Below are 22680 nucleotides of genomic sequence, written 5' to 3' on the forward strand. Positions count from 1 at the left end.
TTATAGTTAGAGATTTAGAACCAAGAAGGTAGTAGCATGATCATTAATGAGTTAAACCTTAGAACAATGGTCTTCAACCTTTTTTGTGCCATGTTCCAATAAATAAATAATGAGACTGGGGACACTCTGTCAGTCCTGCCCCCCTCCTGGGACCCTATCTGTCCACCCTCGCTGCTGCCCACTTCCCTCCCCCATTACACCTGCCCAGCACTGTTCACTGTAGCTATACTTATTGGAGAGAGCAGAAAAATATTACCATGAAGCCTGGCACTAGTGAGAGCTATTTTAGCAAAACTGCTTAGCAGGACTGGGACTTGAAGGGGTACACCAGATGCCACCCCTTTTACTTGGTGGTGCTCTAGTTCAGTGGTCTTCAACCTTTTCTGCTCCTATAAATTGCCGTGACCCCAGGAGTGAGGCATTGTGATCCCACTGGGATTACAACCCCAAGGTTGAAGAACACTACCTTAGAACTGGCAGGATGATAGGATGGAGCCAGACTCCACCCTTAGACTTTTCTTTCTTGTTCTTTTTAGTTTCTAGCTTAGTTGCATTCTCATCTTTAATAAAGAAGCATGTCTGTGGATTACAATAGACAGTAATGGCCCAATCCTATTAAGGGTCTATGGCAACAGATTGTGAGATGTGCTGCCATATCTCCCAGGCCTGTGTTATAAAAGCCATGCTGATGTTGTGTGTTGTGGGACCACCAGCACAAACCACTGAAGCTCAGTGAGCGCACCAGTAGCTAACCCATCCAGTGATGGAGCAGGTAAGGTGGCAGCAGCGGAGGTTTGGAGGAGGATCTGGGTGAGGAGTGGGCTCAATGGGGAGAGGGAGGGGGTGTGGGTCTGAGGAGATCTATTGGCAGACAGGCAGCTTATGGGGAGGAAAGGAAAAAAGATTTCCCCCAGGCTATCTAGCCACATCCCCACCATATCATGCAGTGTGCACTATGTCAGGGGCACTGAATCCTATGGGCTGGTGGGGGATAGAATTGGACCTATTCCTTCAGGAACAACTTGCCCTGCACAAAACTGGGTGATTCTACATCTACCAACTCTGTTAAGATTTTCTTTCAGAGCTGAGCATGTTGATAATTCCTGAATTAGATGTATAACAGAAGACAACAATGTCGAGAAGAGAGGTATTTACAACTGGGGAAAAACCTCTGCATTAGCCAATATCATCCTGCAGTGTGTGTTCAATTTGCTGTTGGTTCAGTCAATATTATTGATTAAAGTTCTTGCTTTTGAAAAGACACCTAGAAATTCAACACCAACCCAAATAGTAAAATATTTCTGATGGAATAGCAGTTTTGTTCTTTTTTCAGGTTATGATTGTTTCTGTGGTCCAAAGCAACTGCTGAGACACAACTTGAAGCAGTATAGATATTCAAAGAAGACATTTTAAGAACTAGCTTCCATGAGAATACAACATATTTAAATATCTCAGTAAAGGAATTTGGAATACTATATTTAGTCTCCAAAGTGTGAATCCTGAACAGAGAATAGCCAGATACTAAGCAGTCAGATACTGCTTGAAATTAAGAGTACCGAGTGTGTGGTAGAAAATTGCCCAAGGCGTGCATCCCTGTGCCAACAGATGAAGAGTTCATAATTAAAGAGTTCCTGTGCGGATTTGCACATATGGCCAAATACAGAGTGGTGAATTTACTCTTTGCTAAACCTAATTTATCTTTTTCCTTCTAAAAGTAAAGGCAATACTGTCATGTTCCTCTGCTTGTGGGCCTCCTGGAAGCTGTTGAAGACAGGGTACTAGGTTCGATGGTCATTTTGTTGACTTAGCAAGGCAATTGCTATGCTCTAACGACTCCATTATTATTTTAATATGGAACATATCTATTCTGATATGCAGCATACAGAGATGACCCTCTATTCATTCTAATTATGCATGCTACATTCAAAACCACAGCATTATTTTAATAAGGTTTCTCTTAAGTATAGTATAAGTATTTAGGCAGAGAAGCTATCCTGAAAGTTAGATCAAACTTTGCTTAAGTTCAGAGGCTTGAGGTCTTTTTTTTTATTCTCTGAGAATGATCTGTGGGAAGAGAAAACTCTTATTCTAGAACTGAGCATTGCAATTCATTGCAAGGTGATTTTGCTTCCAAAGGGCATATGCTGGCTTAAAGGAAGCAGAACAAAAACAGACTTATCAAAATACAATCAGATCACAGCATAATGGAAGTCTCCCCTTATCTCATAGATACCAAACCCAACTCTTTAAAGATTTATTGACTGTTTCACTATAAATGAACTCTTAAGAGTTGAATAGTTTGAAGCAGGGGTGTCAAACTAGTTTCATATAGTGGCTGAACAGCATTCATGGTGCCTGTTGAGGGCCAGAAATGACATCATTAAGCAGGAAGTGATGTCATTAAGCACCTGATGGCCAGAAATAAACACTTTGTTTTCATGTAGAAACTCATTTAGCTGCAAATCAGTAGACAAAATGTGCAAATCTGGATCATGTTTTCAAGATATGGGACAGCCCAATTATCATGTGGGCCACCCGCATTTCAGCTGCGCCACTTCTGCTGCGGTGTCACTTTGCAGCTTAGCATGGTCTGTGAAGTGACATCTTGGCAGAAGCTGAGAATGCTGCTAAAAGACAGAACTGCTGAAAGGGCAGACTGTGTGATAACTGGGCTATCCCAGCATCTCAGCAATGTCTCCCTCTTTCACTCTTCTTTGTCTGCCCCTTCCAGCGTAGTGTTCCTTGCCTTCTGAGGTCTCTTTCTATCTCTCCCTCACAGAGACTCAGCAGAAGCAGTGCTACTGATAGGGCTTGAGTTGTGTGTGTCTGTTTGTTTTAGCAGTAACAGCTTGTGGTATTGCATTGGAGAGGAGGTCTAGCTCCTGCCACAACTGATAGAAACAGTCATAGCCAATTATCCTCAACCACTGAAGGGTTCAGTAGGTCACAGCCTTTATATTTATCTATACTTAAAAAGATAAAAGAATAGAAGGGGCAGTGAAACTTCCGCTCTGTCCCTCCAGAAACGTCTACAAATTCAGGATCTTTTATACCTTTAAAATGTCTGTCCTACATATGAATCTCTTGGTCTGAAGCTACATTTTCCAGAATTACAGACATCCACATCATTATAGAAAGACAGAGAGCATGACAACGTTAGAAAAGAAAGTTCTTATTTCTAAAGAAATAAGTTTTTCAGTTGTCAATATATTTGAAAATCTTCTCCTATGGTTTGTCAAGGAACTCTCAAAGTTTTATGTTTTCTTCCAGTTTGACTAAAGAATGAAGGCCAGGATAATGGATCAACAGATGAAAGCAGAATCCATTTTCAGATAACTCAGAAGTCAATTGCATTGGGGGGTGGGGAGATCTCTCTAAAACTGAGGCTGCAATACACACTTTCCTGGGAGTAAGTCCCACTGATAGAAATTAGCGCGCAATCCTAGTACTCGCTTGCGCTGGCCCAAGAGTGTTGTAAAAGTGCTGCACCACTCTGAAGGGAGTTAGCTGGTCTCCCCACGCCACCGCAGGCCCTGGAGGACTGTGAGTTGCGCCGGCTAAGCTCAGCCAGTACAGGGGTCTGGGGGGCATGGGGAGTGCAGGCAGGAGGCAGGAGAGAGGTGTTTCTGGGTGGGGGAAGGCGGGTGGCAGGTGTTCCTGGGGGCAGGTGGGGAGCAGGAGGAGGGGGCCAGGACCCAGCAATTATGCCAGATCCTGACCCCTATTCCCAGGCGGTGCAGAGCAGCCTCTGCCTGCTCCATTCTGCTTGGATATTTACCACCTCCTGAGGCCCACTGGGGCCACTGCAGTGCAACATGGGGTAAGGGGAAGTGATTCCCCTTGCCTCGAAATGCTCTGCGTTTAGCCCCAAACTTGCGCTAGATACAGCACAGGCTTGCCAGCCTGCCTATTTCCAGTACAAGTGAGGATTGGGCTGTTACTGCTGAGTAGACATGTTTAGGATTGTGCTGTCAGTATCACAGCCATCTACATGACCAAAGAACAGGGCAAAAGCAGAAGAATAAAACTGTGTCATTTGAACCAAGGCTCTAAGTAAGATAATTTCCTATGTTCTTGACACTCCATTAAAAACGAGAAAGTAGTTTGGTTCTTCAATTTATAAAGAAGCGATAAAACAAGTCAAGGCTTAGAACACTTAGGCCCTCACTAAATAATAATACTAATTGGTGTTTATATACCACCTTTCTGGCCATTGGTTTACTCCTTTGGTTTTATTCAAGGTGGTTTACACAAGCAGGCTTTCTCTAAACCCCTGAGGGGTTTTTTACAATCACAAAAACAATTTTTCAAGAACAATCTACAGTCCAGGTGGATCTCTCATGGTATGGTGAAATGCTCTGGCCACACGCTGTCTCCTATACTGACAGACGGCTCCTTTCTCTCTTACAGAGCTGACTTCTTTTGGTTCCCACCCAAAAGGGCTTGGCTTGTCAGCTCTCAAGCTCTCGCCGCTCACGGAGACTTCCGATGATATTGAACTGGCAATCTTCAGGTGTTAAATCTTTGCGCCTAAAGGTGGCTCTACCCTCTAGCCCAGACCTCCTGCCCTAGTAATACAGAGCACTAGAAATTGCCACTCGAATGGAGAGGGATGGGGTGCAACTAGAGGCAGTTGCATGTGGCCGGATTCTATCCCTTTCTGCTGCCATTACATTTGGAGAAACATAGCAGGAGTGGAGGCTTTCCCCAAGGTAAGGGGACGAACATTTCCTTACCTTGAGGAGAACCTCTGAGATGGTGCCCTCACCAGAAGATGCAGTGCATGCCTCCTGGGCATGTAAGCATTGGTGGTGGGGGATTAGTCAGGATTGGGACTCAGAACGATCCTTTTTCACCCTTGTTGAAAGATCAGCGTAAATAGACTGGAAAAACTCCTACAAACTTTGCACTGTTGTTGTGATTATATTTTAATTGGGGTAGTTCATGTTGCACATCGGGATAAGCCAAATAGTTTCAGGAAGGGATGTATGGAATGACTAGAAATGATTATTCATGAGAGAAGTCAGGGCCAGGCAAGATCCATTATTGCTTTTCTCCATCTCACACCTAGTTTTAATTCCTAACCTCACACCTATAATATCACGAAGAGCACTTCCAAACAACGCCTGGAAGAGAAAGGGCGATGTTGCTGTGGAAACTATGATTTTTATTTTTTTTTCTCCTGCGAACATAAGATAAAAAGACGAATAAGCCAAAGCTTACCAGCACTCATAGATTTTAGCCCAACCCTGCTTCTGGCTGAACACACTGTACATAAGTGGCCTTGTACCAAAGTCACAATGAATGTTTTTTCCCCTCAAACACCTCTAATTATGGGAGAACATTATGAGAAGAACCTCAAAAGAATTCCCCCACCACGCTCCAAAGAGCAACAGCCTGCCTAACCTTCAGTCTGTAAAAGAGGCCAATCCTATTGGAACTCATATTCTGGCAGCGTCAAGTACTTCGTAGCTGTCACAGAAGGCTGGGTGGCCACTGCAAATGGTGAGGAACCATGTGCGAGTGGTCCACCAAAGAGCACAGACAGCAGTTAGTCAGTGAGGCAAAAGGGGGCCAGTGGGAGGTGGGCAGAATGGGGTGTGAGGGGCAGGAGAACAGGACAGGGAGAGGGTGGATCAAGGCTGGGAAAGGGGCAATACTGCCAATATACTATCCCTCTTCTTGGCTTTGATCAGCCTTTCCAGGTCCACTCAAACTTGTGCCAGCAAAATAGCTAGTGCAGATCCAAGTAGACCCATTCAGGCAATGAAGGCTTATGCCCCAGTATGGGAACAAATGTTCCTTTTTCCAGAGAAGACCTCTAGGTTGCCCCTGCAGAGTAAGACAGAATAAAACAATGCAAATACTAATACCAGCCTTAGGGAAACCAGCCTTACAACATTTATATATGAAAATGGCATGGTTCAATATAAGATTAAGGGCCCCATGCTATATAGCTTTCCAGTACCAATGTATTCCCACAGTAAGGGAGCAAATATTCCCTTACCTTGAGGAGGCCTTCATGACTGCTCCCCCACCGCAAGATCCAGTGCAAGCCCAGTTGGCACAGCTGCATCAGCGCTGAAAGTTTGGATAGGATTGGTCCCTAAGATATTATATTCTATCAATAATACACATGTCCAGACAGATGGAAAGAAATCGCATTTAACTGGATCTGCATTGAGCTTTTATAAAAAAAAAATCAAAAAGATGCTGTTTAGCTTAACAGCATCATCAGATTATACCAAATTTTCAGAAAGCATTATCTACTGTGTTCGATTTTCAATTGTTGCCCCATCTCATATTCTGAGATTGACGTTAAAATTGGTGGACTTTTGGCAGGCTTTTCAGGTGTTGGAAGCACTACAAATAAACCCTACAAAATCCACTTGACCAACAACAACAGAGAGAGGAGAGCAGATGCCATGGGTAACAATGCCAACTTAAGTCTCTGCATTAAGGAACGCCTGTCTCCAGTCAAATTTCACCACATGATCTATTCCATGGTTAAATTCAGCTATTCCTGTGATAATCGACAGATGCCAGGACACATGCTCCTTGCCTTGAGCCAAATGATATACAGCTCTTCAATTTCCTCTTTCTTTTGCACTAATTAACCCATATCCTTTCTTTTTTCCTGTATTAATTAAAAACTGCTTCTTTCTGCAATTTAAGTATCAAGTACTTAACCTTAGGTTACTAAAATTTCCCCTTCCAAAAGAAAAAGAAAATCATGCATATTCTACTGTTAAAGAAAACCCCCTCATTTTGCATTTTAAAATAATATATTTAAAAAATAAGACTATGATTCCGTGGGGCCCACCAAGCATTTGGCGTACTAGGGGCTGTTTGGGCAAAAGTTCCCACATCTAAGATCAGAGAAGAATCTTTGAATTGTAAGCTGCCTACCCATTGCTCCTCTCACTATGTACAAGGCAACGTCCAAACCAGGATATTTGGGTTGCAACCTTAGTCTGGATGCAGGATGTCCCTGATCCTGCATATTGAACCCATCTGACACCAAAAAATCAGTGGAAAGCAGGGCTATATTCTCCAAAACACATGTGTGCTCAGTGTTACACAGAGGCACATGTATGTCAACTAGGAAAGACACTTCATGCATCTGATGAAGTGGGGTGTAGCCTATACACTGGCGCTCTGGCCACTATGCTGCCTGGGACCAGAACCACAGAGTGCCCCCCGCCACATTGGGAACTTTCAGAGGACTGGAGGAATTGCACATGGCTTCCTCCAGCCTGCTGAAGGTCTTCCAAGGCCTCTGAAAGGCATTAAACGTCACTCCCACTTTCTGCCTGAAAACTGGAATCATGCTTTAAAGGCTCACCAGAGGCCTTGGAAGGCCTTCAGAGGATGCGGTGGGCACATGTGGGGTAAGGAAGGTGTGGCACTCCATGGCATTTGCCCCCTTTGACCCCCTTAGGTATGCAAGTGGAAGCCCACAAAATCAGACCACAATAAAATTGTTTGTTTTGGGGATGTTAGTGAACACCCTGTTTTTCTAATCAAGCATAAATTATTTGTGCAGAAATGGAAAAATTATAAAGAAACCATAACAGGCGAGTAAAAGAAGTTTGGGACTTTGTTTTGCTTTTAAATTCCTTTATATGTATTCTATATACATATCCTTCATATGTATTCTTAATATGTATTCTATTTAAATATGCTATGGTAGGGGTTGTCAAACTTTACAGGGGTTCTCAAAGTTTGCAGACAACACCAAACTTTTCCGAGTGGTGAAGACCAGAAGTGACTGTGAGGAGCTCCAGAAGGATCTCTCCAGACTGGCAGAATGGGCAGCAAAATGGCAGATGCACTTCAATGTCAGTAAGGTCATGCACATTGGGGCAAAAAAATCAAAACTTTGCATATAGGGTGATGGGTTCTGAGCTGTCTGTGACAGATCAGGAGAGAGATCTTGGGGTGGTGGTGGACAGGTCGATGAAAGTGTCGACCCAATGTGTGGTGGCAGTGAAGAAGGCCAATTCTATGCTTGGGATCATTAGAAAAGGTATTGAGATTGTCCGTTGGCAACCTTCAGTCCCGAAAGACTATGGTATCGCGCTCTGAATGGTGGTTCTGGAACAGCGTCTAGTGTGGCTGAAAAGGCCAATTCGGGAGTGACAATCCCTTCCACACTGGGAGCAAGTGCAGTCTGTCCCTGGTCTGTCTCGCTGGCTATGGGCCTTCCTTCTTTGCCTCTTAGCCTCAGACTGTTGGCCAAGTGTCTCTTCAAACTGGGAAAGGCCATGCTGCACAGCCTGCCTCCAAGCGGGCCGCTCAGAGGCCAGGGTTTCCCACTTGTTGAGGTCCACTCCTAAGGCCTTCAGATCCCTCTTGCAGATGGCCTTGTATCACAGCTGTGGTGTACCTGTAGGGCGCTTTCCTTGCACGAGTTCTCCATAGAGGAGATCCTTTGGGATCTGGCCATCATCCATTCTCACGACATGACCGAGCCAACGCAGGCGCCTCTGTTTCAGCAGTGCATACATGCTAGGGATTCCAGCACGTTCTAGGACTGTGTTGTTTGGAACTTTGTCCTGCCAGGTGATGACAAAATGGCTAAGATTATAATGCCATTGTACAAATCGATGGTAAGGCCACACCTGGAGTATTGTGTCCAGTTCTGGTCGCCGCATCTCAAAAAAGACATAGTGGAAATGGAAAAGGTGCAAAAGAGAGCGACTAAGATGATTACGGGGCTGGGGCACCTTTCTTATGAGGAAAGGCTACGGCATTTGGGCCTCTTCAGCCTAGAAAAGAGGTGCTTGAGGGACATGATTGAGACATACAAAATTATGCAGGGGATGGACAGAGTGGATAGAGAGATGCTCTTTACACTCTCACATAACACCAGGGGACATCCGCTAAAATTGAGTGTTGGGAGAGTTAGAACAGACAAAAGAAAATAATTCTTTACTCAGCATGTGGTTGGTCTGTGGAACTCCTTGCCACAGGATGTGGTGATGGCATCTGGCCTGGGCGCCTTTAAAAGGGGATTGGACAAGTTTCTGGAGGAAAAATCCATTATGGGTTACAAGCCATGATGTGTATGCGCAACCTCCTGATTTTAGAAATGGGCTATGTCAGATGCAAGGGAGGGCACCAGGATGCAGGTCTCTTGTTATCTGGTGTGCTCCTTGGGGCATTTGGTGGGCCGCTGTGAGATACAGGAAGCTGGACTAGATGGGCCTATGGCCTGAACCAGTGGGGCTGTTCTTATGTTCTTAACTTTCCTCCACCGTGACCCACATGTTCTGTGGCACAGGACATCACGATCCTCCTCCTTCCCCAGTGCTGGGCCTCTGCAGGCCTTAGAAAGGCTTCCCCAGGCCTTTGGAAGCAATAAGAAGTCACATTCATGAATCTGGAAGTAAACTAGAAGTGACTTTCTGGTTGCTTCTGGAGACCTGTGGAGGCCTAGTGCAGCCTCCAATTGCATCTGGAGGGCTTCAATTTGGAGCCAACTGGATGCAAGTCTGGGTGGGATGGCCCCAACCCAGGACCCACCCAACACTGGGTTGCAACCCATGGTTCGAGAAACTTATACTATGGTATTCATCTTCCCAGGACAAACACACTGTTTATATGTACAGGCACTGAGTTCAGGTTCGTGGGAAACATGAAGAGAAGACTTGGAATTTAAAAAAAGATATCAATGGTGGAGAGGCTGGAGAAGCCCCAGCTGTTTGGAAGGATGGGGCATGCTATGTACATGTGGCCAAGAAAACATCTTCTACAGATGGTACTCTTGAAGACAACAAACAATCCAAGAAGCAGAGACATTGTGTGACTGTCAAGGGTAGTTTTTGGTACACACCCCATGGAAACATATTCACAGAGTCCTGTTATACAGTCACTTTGGATCATATCTATGCTTCTGTACATACACATATTAACTAAATTTGGAAATGCATCCTCTACACTATATGGAGAAGGAGCATGTGCACTACCCCCTTTCAACACACTGTTGCATTGCTGCATAATGCCACTGGGGGGGATTCAAACACCACTCCTCCATGTTATTATGTGGAAACAGGATGGTGTGATGGAGGGAGATGTGCACATACTCTTCCCACGCATGATGCAGGGGGTCAGCAGAAATATTTTAATTCAACTCATAGTAACATATTGACCACAATCGTGCAAATTAAAATACATTTGACCTTTGAAGAAGAAACCTTCACTTATGCAGATTGTATGCCGATTTATGACCTGAATCAGATCTGTTCCTTTGCCTGCTCAAGATCAATTAGTTATAAACTTGAAAGCTATATCATAATGAAACAGCCTACACAGAAGTCATCTAAGGTCATCCTATTCTCTTTAGAAACTTTCCTACAATTCTATGCAATTCAAGAAGACTTTCAACATACAATGAAGCCTCACTTGCTTAGTAAACACAATGACAGCACAGTCCTATACTCCGTTTATGGAGATGGAGCAGGCCACAGACTAGCCGTAAAGAATGTTATGACAGCGTAGGAGTTAGTAGCACCAGCACGAAGGCCTGCGCAGTCCTGCCACCACAGGCCTTGATGTGCACTGGAGCAGGTAAGCTCCATGCTGGGCAGCAGAAGGGTGGGGGAGGGTGAAGGGAGGATGTAATGGGGTGGGGTGTGGGTAGGGAGGGGTATTACAGGGTGGGTGGATGAGACCTGGGGAGGCAGGAGTGCATGCCATATCCTAACCCTCCTTTCCTGACCAGATCCACCAACACAAATCCACTTGGACTTGTGCTGGCGATTTAGCAGGGGTGGGTCTGAATAGATCTGTTCCTGCAGTTGGGGCTTTACCCGAGAGAAGGGGACAAATGTCCCCTTACCTCAAAGAGCTCTCCAGATTGCAAAAGTCCCCTGTGAAATACAGCATAAACTGCACTGGCCCAGCTGCACTAGTGTTCGGGGTATTTCAGTAGGATTGGCCTGCCTGTGTCAATTTTATTCATGGTAATGATTCAAATGCAAGATCCAGATTCTTTATTAAGAATACAAAAAAGAGACCATAGCAATTGATACTGTACTAAACAATATGGCAACAGATTTTAGAGAACTTTTACTTGTTTTTTGTTGCTGTTTATGGAATGCCACTTTGTTGCTGCCATTTCTTGCTTGACCCTGCCATCTTGTGAGGCAAGGTTGGAAAGATTTTGGCACCTTACTGGGTGCACTGCTTTTGGGAGCAGGCTTCCCTCGCTGTTAGCTGGTGTTTTTGTTCTTTGCCTCAGTGTGCAAAATCAAAATGTCCCCAGTGCCATATTTACAAATTACAATATTTTCATAGAACGCTGTAAAAATAAAAAAAAATCTTAAGAGTAGTAAATTAGAGAGACCCTTTCATTCTTCTTAGCAGAACTGCTCTTCCCATATTCAAAACTATGAAATAACAAGAAGAACAATCCCTGGCAAAACCTAACTGGAACTTATTATATACAAATATATATGCAAGTTTTCCAAAGCAAGGTGTGAAGCAGCTAAGAGAAAGCATTCATGGCCTGCAATGCCCAGATACCAATGACATTCTGCAGAGAATTTTCAACCCAATACTAGTCTTCATCAGCTACATGCTGTTGCCTCTCACTGTGAGTAGGAAGTAATGAATACACAGGGCTGTAGGCTGTATTAACATGAATCTGGAATTTCCCCAACCACCTGATCTGTGCTGGAATGCCTCTGACATCCTTCACACACACACTTCTGCTGCTTGTTTTACTGTCAAACTCCAGCTTCATCGCTGAGGCCACAAGGGCACACTCAATTTTCAAAACTGCTGTTCCTGTTTCCATCTGCTGTTTTATTGATTGTGCATAGTACCCATTTCATCATAATGTAATGTTTTGTTGTATACTTTGTACGCTGGACGTTACCTTGTGAATTCCTTGAGTTCAAAGTGGAGTAAAAATATTTGACATAAATAAAAGGAGGCTGGACCAGGGATATAGACCAGGGGTGTCCAAAGTTTTTGACAGGAGGGCCACATCATCTCTCTGACACTGTGTTGGGGGCCAGGGAAAAAAAGAATCAATTTACATTTAAAATTTAAACAAGTTTACATAAATGAATATATTAAAAATGAACTTATATGAATGAATGAAGGTCTTGCAATAGCTCAAGGACAAAGTAAGGCTGGCCTTTCCTTTGCTGCCGCTACTGCATCACAGATGTGAAACAACAAGCAGTGGAGGGAGCCCTCATCCCACAGCTCACGTGAGAGGTCAAACAGTCGCCCTCAAGCTGACAGCAGTTGAGTCAGGCCAGTGTGGGCGCCAACAAATCTTTGGAGGGCCAGAGGCTCATTGGAGACTGTGGGCTCCCTGAGGGCCACACTGAGAGGCCTCGAGGGCCACAAGTGGCCCCCGGGCCGGGGTTTGGGCACCCCTGATATAGACAATGTGATGGGCCCATTCCACATGGTGTTTCTTACTGTGACAGTTGGGAGAGTGGAGAATTCTTTGCAGAATGCTGTTTTCAGCAGATGTGAGGTAAGAATGCCGGCTTCCTGTTGCCTAGGTAAAGGGAGGATACTAAAAACAAAGGAAACAAGTCACGAGATGAATGCTAGGAAGGACAGAAGGAAGGCTGGAAGTAGGATTCTGTCTTCAAAACTGAGCAGCAACCTAGTCAGAGCAGTGTTAGCATCAGATGTTAGAACAGATTAAAGGCCTGCACTGACTTCCCACTCAATCTTAGTGGCAGTGAACAACGGATAGATAGCAGCAGTAGGCAATGGTTCCTCAGACCTTTCCCAACGGCCAGTGAGGGGAATTTGCAAGCAGCTGGCCATACTGGGAGATTCAGGTGATTGGCCCTAGCAGGGGAGACCTCTCATGAACTTTGGGCCTTCACTAGTACCTGACTTCACTGCCACCTGAAGCCACTCCTGAGAGTCACAAACAGGCTGAAGACTAAGGAAGCCCACATTTCTTTGGTTTAAAAATGTAATGGTGGATAAAAAAATCTCTCCCACTAAGCCTAATCTGTACAGATATACTTTTTTTTAAAGTAGAAAATCATACCTCACTACAGGGGACTGAACTGGGTGACCCAAAAACTCCCACAATTAGATCACCCTTTGTACGTTTTACATGTTCAGCACTGAAGGAATGAATTCTTTAAAAATTATGCAGGAATCAAGCCACCACATGCTATGGCATGTGGTGATATAAAAGCTCACCCTGCATGGGCACTAATTCTAAACCACACTGTGATTAAGTTTAAGGCACCAGAAAATGCACTACCAGTGTAATAAAATGATCAGCAGCAGCTGCTACATAGCAACCCAGCCGGTTCTTTAAATAGACCTCAGCTGTTTGGCATGCACGTTATCCACACTCTTTCTGTATTTTAATGATATAGTAAAAAATAAATTACGCTTGGAGCTTTTAGAAGCAACTACTTTTCTGTTCCAGTAACTTTGCTCTTAAAGGAGAGATGTTTCTAAGTCACTCTTATTTTACAAACACAGGCAAGTCTCCAATATCTGCGGGTCCGGTATCCGCAGAAAGTTTCAGGTTTGCAGCAGTTCTCTGCAGGCCCCCATCCCCCTCATGCCCATTACCTTCCATTTTCTTTTTTACAATCAGGCACGTTTCTTGCTTTTACAACGCTATTAAGAGTGAAGCAACAAGCAGGCAAGCAGCCTGCATAACTCTCAGTAGAGAAGAACATGGGAGAAAAGGCATCACAGAATATTAGAAATAAGAGCTTATGCATTGCTGGTGGAATTTATAGTACAAACCAAGCAACTGGCCTTCGAAAGATGAACAGAACTTTAAAGTAAGCAGTGATCATCTAACAGAAGTTCAGTGAAATGATATGAATGACCCCCAAATTCAATTCATTAATTTGTAATGAATTCTTCATAATTTCCAAGTGTTTATCATATCCTACTAACAAACATTATGCCTACAAATCAAGAGCAGGTATAGTGTATTCTTGCTACAAGCATCATTTTAGAACAGGGGTCTCCAAACCCCGGCCCAGGGGCCAGATGTGGCCCGCAGCAAGCCTCTTTCTGGCCCGCAGCCAACCTCTTGTACCCTGAAAGCCTCTGGCCCAGTCAACTGAACATGACCAGAATTGTGCTCTGATTGTGTCTGGAGAGTGTTCTGGGGGCCAGAGAGGTTGAATGAATGAGCCCATTCATTCATTTATTCACTCATCTAAGTTCCATCTCTAATTTATTTATTTAAATTTTATATTTAAATTTTTTTTTCGACCCTCCACACCACGCCAGATATTTGATGCGGCCCTCTAGCCAAAGAGTTTGGAGACCCCTGATTTAGAACACCACTGGTTCAAATCTTGCCATAGCCACTAGGTGGCCTTACAGACAAACTAGATGTGATGATAGTAAATCCATGTGCTTAAACCTGATTTGTCCCCATTACACCTAAAGCAGGGGATGGGAAGTGTGATTTAACAATAAAGTGAGGGAAGCAAAATGTCCCACCACCACCACCACGCCTTTGCACACTCCACCTCTCAAATAACCTCCCCTCCCTAGCTGGCCTTTAATACCAGAAGTGAACACACCTGGGAGAAATGTACAGCACAGACTGCAGTAAGATATGCTGTGGAAGTGGAGAATGGCATGTCTACTTCTACAAATGTACTTTTTTTACTGTTAAAATCAGATCCTTGCTTTATCTTCTTCTTTCTATATGATTGGGGAAGATAAGAGTTTGAATATACAGTTCTACCTCTGTCAAGTTTCGTTTGGCCCTTAAGCAAGCTGAAGTCTGTTTTGGCCCCCCACTGCTAATATAGAGCAGGGGTGTCCAAACTTTTTGGCAGGAGGGCCACATCATCTCTCTGACACTGTGTTGGGGGCTGGGAAAAAAGAATTAATTTACATATAAAATTTGAATAAATTTACATAAATGAATATATTAGAGATTGAATGTCTTGCAATAGCTGAATGCCTGTAAAAGGCCTTGCACAAAGCAAGGCCAGCCTTTCCTTTGCTGCTGCTGCAGCATCATAGATGTGAAACAGCAAGCAGTGGAGGGAGCCCTCATCCCACAGCTCAAGCAATGGGTCAAACAGTTGGCTGTCATGCTGAGAGCAGTTGGATCAGGCCAGCGCAGGCTCCAGCAAGTCTCCGGAGGGCCAGAGGCTCACTGGAGACTGGAGACTCCCTGAGGGCCTGATTAGGAGTCCTCGAGGGCCACAAGTGGCCTCAGCGCCAGGGTTTGGGCACCCCTGATATAAAGGATAATACTAGCCTATGCCACAGATCTGTTAAGGACTACAGAGAGAACGCTTTGAACACCACAAATATACTATAGGACTGCTAAGTATTATTCTTAGTTAGGAGTTCCATTTTAAACAAATAAAGATATGAGATTTCCAAGTACAAATTATGCACTAGATGCCAGATCTTTTGCAACATTCTACATGTACAGTGTCACAGATGAACAGCTGAGCCTATATCCATATCCATTTTACTTTTTAAAGTAGCTGTCATGAATGATACATGAAGTGAACAGATGCAGGATTTAGAATTAGAGAACTGTTATATTATTGTTGCATTGTGTTTATTTTATGATTTCGTGCAGCAATATCACACTCTTTGTATTACTCAAAATGGTAATAATTAAACATGATTTCTGAATACAAAGAACCGTGTTTGATCCTTGGCTGTATCTGCAGCAGAGAAGAGATACCAAGTTGGCACAGTGAATTACTTTTTGCCATGCTGGGATGATTGTACAGGACTTTCTTTAATCATTCCAGATGTCCCTACTGAGATGATAGTAAGCTCTTTATGCAGAATGAAGTATTATGTAACTCTAATACAGCTCACAAAAACTCATTAAAGAACAGGCAACTGCTATCCAAGTCCCAAACACACAGGTCAGATTCTACAGTAAATTCATCGCCATCAGAGCATTCCCCCGAGAATTCAGTGCTACTTAAAAGATCTATTTACAATTGCCTGATTAAATTCATACCAAAGGACTCTTAAGAAGATATAGGTTTGTTCGGAACACCTGTGCTCAACATCTGAACAAGAATATTTTGACAATAGGTCTGCATATTGTCCTTGCATCCATGGTTTTGCAGGGTGAATGAAGAATCTGATGCCTCATATGGAATCCAGACCTTTGAGGAGCCCTGCTTTCATTTTTAAAAACAGCATGTTTCTAATCCTCATGAAGGCAGAAAGAAGAGTGGAAGAGGGCAGAGATTCTGGTGAGCCCAGTCCAGGATGGGCCTCATATCTGCTGATCCCATAACCATGGTTTCAATTATCTGTGGATGGGGGGGCATTATTTTACGTTGCTCTCACCATTTTCACCTTCCAAACTTCCTGGCCCCTTCCCCCAATCACTGCTTCCTTCTCAGCACTTGGCTGAGCTGTCTGTCACCTCTCCTGAGGTTGCTACATCCCAGGAGACTGGGCAAAAGGTCCAGGTGGCTCACCAGAGCCCTTGAGCAGCAGCCCCTCTTCTGCACATAGGTTTTCCACACTTTTTGTTCTTGCTTTAATCACTAAAAGACCTTGTTGTTTTCACAGGTCTTAAAAATGCAAATACTACAATCAGGCAGGAACAGGCATGATCAATCCAGGGACTGCAGGATTGTTGGGTTTGCATTCTTAAGACCTGTGAAAGCAATAAGGTCTTTTAGCAATTAAAGCAAGACTCTATGCCCAAGACCAGGCACCAGGGAAAAAACCTCTGCTAAAAGACCTTTCTGCTGTCACAGGTCCTAAATGGAACACAATGATTGTGCAGTCAGAGGCACAATAGAGGGAGAGACTTCCACAACAGCAGCAGGAAGCTGCATCCTGTTGATGTCCTGGTAGCCTCTCCTTCTATTGTGTCTCCTGCCGGCCTGATCATCGTGTTTCGTTCAGGACCTGTTAAGTAAAGCAACAACAAAATAAAGTAATGGGGAGGACACACATAGGATTCCCTCTTTTCCCTGGTTTCAGGTATCTATCCCCGGTAGATATTGGGGCACACCTGTACAAAAATTTTGGAGGAAAATGGCAAAGGGGTCCTTAATGAAACCTGTACACCCCTTCCCTTGATTCCCTCCACTTTTACCTCCCTCATAGCACCCACACAACATTCTAGAAATAGCAGTTATTCACAAAAAGAGTATGGAGATGGGCTCCCATCACTTGTAATCTGAGCAATGAATTGAACGGGAATTGTCCTTTTATGCACAAAGAAGCTTCTTGTCTTTCATAGCCAAATATTTCTTGAGTCTGGTCTCTGCAAGTTCCCAATTTCTATGCCCTCCCTTCCTCACATTCCTTCAGTCTTTGCCAAGACGATTCCAATAAAGGAGCACATATAACTAGCTATTAACTTAATACTTGTCACCTGTCAAGATTTTTCACCAGTAATTTGTTCAGGTCAACAGCTTTTGGGTCTGTCACAGACAGCCTATTAACCTACATAAAATTCCTGCTTGTCACATTAAGGTTGGGAGGAAAAAAATAGGCTTCTAAAGTCATAAATAGCAACATTACTAGCTTCTTCTTCTTTTTACTATGTACTGTACAGGTTCAGCCTTGTCATACATGGATTTTTTATACACGGATTTGACTCAACACGAATGGCCCCTGCAAATGAGAAGGAATGTACTGATCCCTAGAGAAGGGGGAAAATGCACCCCTTTAAAATCACAGTTTAAAAAACTGCTTTTTGCTGTTGCAGAGAGACAGTCATACAAGTGATTACAGGTATAACCTAAGTATCCACAGATTTTTCTATCTCAAAGTTCATGAGAAGGGCCCTTTAAATTAAAGGAAAACAGTCGTTTAATAATGCCAGAGAGGGTAGCCGGCTGATAAGCCATCAATCATTCTCTCTGCAGGCTTCACTCCTCCCTTCCCCCTGAGCATGTGAAAAAAGGCTAAATGGCAGTGATTATCACCTCCTCAGTTCTTTCCCCCTTGCTGGGGCTCCTGGTGAAGGGAGGGATTGCTTCCTCCTAATGAAGCCTAAGTGCCTAGAGAGAGACTGATGGCCTCTGTGTGCATTACACAAGTCATCAAGGCTGTTTTTAAATCACCAGAGCAAAGGGACTTATAGCGCTTTTTTTGCCATCCACGTGTGTTCTGGGAACGGAACCCTCTTGAATAATGAGACTCAACCTGTATTCAGAAAACTCAATCATGAGTGCACATTTCTCTCTTTAAAAATCAAGCACAGACATATTTCCTTGAATGTTTCTTAAACTGTGGGTCGGGACCTACTAGGTGGGTCGCGAGTCAATTTCAGGTGGGTTCCCATTCATTTCAATATTTAATTTTTAATATATTAGACTTGAGGCTACCAAGGTATGTGACTGCATTTGGGGAAATTACAGACCTGTACTTTTAACAAGCTACTATGTATATTCTTTTAACAATAATAGTCAATGGGACTTACTCCTGGGTAAGTGTGGGTAGGATCGCAGCCTAGGATTGTTAAAATGGTCCTGCTTGATGATGTCACTTCCGGTCATGTCATCACTTCCGGTGGGTCCTGACAGATTCTCATTCTAAAAAGTGGGTCTCGGTGCTAAATGTGTGAGAACCAGTGCTTTAGCACAAAACAGTTTTGTTCCCTTTTCTCAAACAAACAAACAGCTCAAGTAGATCAGGACTGATCTGAGGTGCTTATTATGAGCCCAAATACAACAACAAAATTTATCAAAGTATTATTTTTAGGCGGTCATCAAGGCAGCCTATAATTTCAATAAACACAGCTTAAATAATCTCAAACAACTAAATAACCACCAATAATTCCACAAATGCAGCCAAATAAAACATACATAAAACAGAATACTGCTCAAGGGAAGACTAAACTGAACAAAAATGATTTCACTGCTCACTTAAAAATAGGCAGAGCAGGGGCAAGCTGGCCTCACGGGAGGGGGTTCTATAACTGAACCACCACCAAAAAGGCCTGTTCCACACACCCCACCAGTTATACCTAGGCTCTGATTTTACCACACCACATCTTAGAGACACGGTAGGTTAGAGTTTTACATAAAATAAATTTAAAAAAAACAAAACACAGATCAAGTACCTGACAAGGTCAATGACTCTCTCTCTTGGAGCAGTGTTGACTGGCTCATCATTAATCATTATGATCTGATCTCCTGGTATCAGTTTTCCTTCAGAGGGTCCCCCTGTAGACATATGGCATTCAAGCACAGATTAAACATAATTGTAAATACATGCAAATAAGAGATATCTGCTACGCAAATAAGAGATATTACCAACTTGGTGATGAGGGTTGCTTCCACACTAGAACTATCTGGAAGTGGGTTTAAATCAGGTTCTACTCCACTTTTAACATTATCCAGCAATGCCCCTCCCCATGGTAAAGATAATTTTATGATGTTTACTCCTAAATAAGTATCTCCCATTACACACAAGTCAACCCTACAGATAAGCCTCATTCAGCAAAGGTCCTTTCCAAAGATAGTGAAAGCTCCCTCTGTAGCAATAACATTGATTGAACCTGAAATTGGGGCAGGGAGGGAGGGAGAATGGGTGAACAGGGAGGCTGCAGGAGGGGATGGATCCAGCAGTGATGGCAAACACTGGATCTTATCCACGCCAAACCCTCTCTCTCCTTAGACTTGCACCAGCAAAATTACTGTTGTAGGTCTGAGAAGACCCATTGTGGAGTGGAAGAGGAGAAAGGTTAGGATTGGGCTGCTAGCTATATAAAGTCCTCGCCTAACTGTAACTACCATACCAATCTACCCTTGTTTCTTCCCAGCAAGCTGTGCCTGGGCTTATGCTCAAATACTTCAATCTTCAGAAGTCCTTATTGGACAATGCCAGTGATGTCTCAGCAGCAGCCTTCAGCAGTGTCAGAAGGAACATAAGAGAAGTAAAAGGGCAAATAAGTATGGCCGAATCACCCATACAGGCTTGAAAGAATTAGCTTACTGTGCTTCTTCTTCATTGTTAGAACTACAACAGGCAACTCAAGCACAGCTCTGCAATACTGTGATTATTACCAGCCAACCTGAGAGAATGGATTAAGAAACTCACCACCAGCTAATTGGGTCGGGGTGATAACCTTTTAAATATTTATTATGGCTATACATTATTAGCATTTATGTTAGAAAGTAGGTTTACTAAGCAACATGCAATCACGACATAAGTTTTGAAAAGCTGATACAATCCTCAATAAAAATGAAGGACATTCACTTTCATACCAAACTAAAGTTATAACTCATGGGAGGAATCGTACCTGGTGTCACAGAGCGCACCACCACTGGTTTTTCACTGCCAGCCACAAAACCAAATCCCAGCACAGGATCTCTCCTCATTTCCACTTTCCGAGGAGCTGGAGGTGTGATTTGGCAGCTGTCTATTCGAGGGTCATCAAAAGGGGCTGACTGTGTCATGTGACTAAGGGGAAAAAAAACACTGAGGGTGAGAGTCTTGTAGCATCAATGGAGGGAATCTAGGGAGGAAATAAAAGGAAGTGATGATAAAACTCAGGCTTATTTTATTTTAAATTAATCAACTTATGTTGCAGAAAGGAGAAAAATAACCTCAGCTGTACATTAAAGCATAAATACACTGCATTATGTTACTTTAAAGTACAAATACAATAAGGCACAAATACACTGCAATGTATAAAACACTCATATCTAGTAAGCTATGAGTCAATTAAATTTGTATTCCAGCATATATACACTAATTTACAGCCCATTTAAAATGCTTTAGTGGACTACAGATATAAAGTTAATATTCTACTTTAATCAGTGGTAAATACATTAGCACAAACAAACCTGAGATCAAAACCTGTTCTATGTTTTGTCCTATATTTTGTATATTTTGCACATAGTTGGCAATATAAGTATCACTGTCACCTAAACCCTATCATTTGAATTTTATTTTTCTTCCAAGGCAGTGTTTCTCAAACTGTGGGTCGGGACCCACTAGATGGGTCGCAAGCCAATTTCAGGCAGGTCCCCATTCATGTCAATGTTTTATTTTTAATATATTACATTTGATGCTACCATGGTATGTCACTACATTTGGGGAAATGTTACAGACCTGTACTTTAACAAGCTACTCAGTATATACTTTTAACAATGATAGTAAATGGGACTTATTCCTGTGTAAGTTCCCCCTGGGGGCTGGGGATAAGAATAGGCCCTCAGTTTGACTGTACTTGTCGTAAGAGGCGACTAAACAGCCACTGGGTAGATGGGACTCGATAGCCTGGGAAGGCAGCTCATCTGAGAGAAGGAAAACTCTGATCCCAAACCTCCACTGCCTTGTGGCTACATCCAGTTATGGAAAAGGCTTCAGGAGTCAACCTCGAGGCAAAATCTGGAGTCGGAGTCCCTGAGGCAGTTCATGGCTGAACACAGTCACGTTCTGGCAACTCCTGCGACGCCGCTGGAACCAACCGTATTGGCCTCTGCCTTTCCATTGGACCATTTCAGCGACGTGGAGAGGGGGGATTTGCTGCATGGGTAACAGCCTATCCTCCATACCTACTTTACCCAGGCTTCGTGCACTGGAGAGGACACTCTGTTCCAGAACCACCATTCAGAGCGTGACACCATAGTCTTCCGAGACTGAAGGATGCCAACACCTGTGTAAGTGTGGGTAGGATTGCAGCCTAGGATTGTTAAAAATTTTCCTGCTTGATGATGTCACATCCAGTCATGACATCACTTCCAGTGGGTCCTTGCAGATTCTCATTTGAAAAAGTGGGACCCAGTGCTAAATGTATGAGAACCACTGCTCCAAGGAATTAAGAACACCATGCATAGAGTTTGCTCTATTCCCAGGGGTCTCCAAACTTTTTGGCCAGAGGACCGCATCAAATACCTGGCACAGTGTTCAGGGCTGGAAAAAAAATTTAAATATAAAATTTATATAAATAAATTAGAGATAGAACTTAGATGAGTGAATATATGAATGAATGGGCTCATTCATTCAAGCTCTCTGGCCCTTAGAACACCCTCCAGACACAACCAGATCATAGTTCCTGTCACGTTTGGCCAAGTGGGCCAGAGGCTTTCAGGGAACAAGAGGCTGGCCGCGGGCCTGATAAAGGCTTGCTGCAGGCCGCATCTGGCCCCCAGACCGGAGTTTGGAGACCCCTGCATTATACGTTTGGCCCCCAGCCTATCATGGGATGGTTTAGAGTTCAAGAAGCTGATTTGCCAAGACCACCCAGTGTCTCATCTGCATGGTTCATAGGAATCTGTGAATAGCCATCAACAAGTATTCCATATGGCAGTGGTTCTCACACATTTAGCACTGGGACCCACCGGGACAGAATCTGTTGGGACCCACCAGAAGTGACGTCATGACCGAAAGCAACAACATCAAGCAGGAAAATTTTTAACAATCCTAGGCTGCAATCCTACCCAAGATTAAGTCCCACTGACTATCATTGTTAAAAGAATATACATAGTAGCCTGTTCAAAGTACAGGTCTGTAACATTTCCCCAAATGCAGTCACATACTATGTAGCATCAAGTCTAATATATTAAAAATAAAATACTGAAATGAATGGGGACCCACCTGAAACTGGTTCGCGACCCACCTAGTGGGTCCCGACCCACAGTTTGAGAAACACTGCCATATGGAATAGTACTGATCCGTTCCATGTAACTTTTGTAAGGTTGATTACAACAAAGCTGGAACGTATTTTCATATAAAATTATT

General features: G+C 43.5%; 1 protein-coding gene across 7 annotated transcripts in view; it reads right to left on the bottom strand.

Annotated features, from left to right (window-relative positions):
- Positions 1-22680, bottom strand: part of FRMPD4 (FERM and PDZ domain containing 4) — a 351306-nt gene that overhangs the window by 60315 nt on the left and 268311 nt on the right. For all 7 annotated transcript variants that reach the window (XM_066619178.1, XM_066619173.1, XM_066619174.1 and 4 more), the window contains 2 exons: positions 20234-20394; positions 19052-19154 (listed from right to left, as the gene is read on the bottom strand). In XM_066619178.1, the coding sequence (XP_066475275.1) occupies positions 19052-19154; positions 20234-20394 (264 nt within the window). The remainder of the gene's footprint in view (positions 1-19051; positions 19155-20233; positions 20395-22680) is intronic.

The sequence above is a fragment of the Tiliqua scincoides genome, chromosome 3 (assembly GCF_035046505.1).
Source record: "Tiliqua scincoides isolate rTilSci1 chromosome 3, rTilSci1.hap2, whole genome shotgun sequence".
Taxonomy (NCBI): domain Eukaryota; kingdom Metazoa; phylum Chordata; class Lepidosauria; order Squamata; family Scincidae; genus Tiliqua; species Tiliqua scincoides.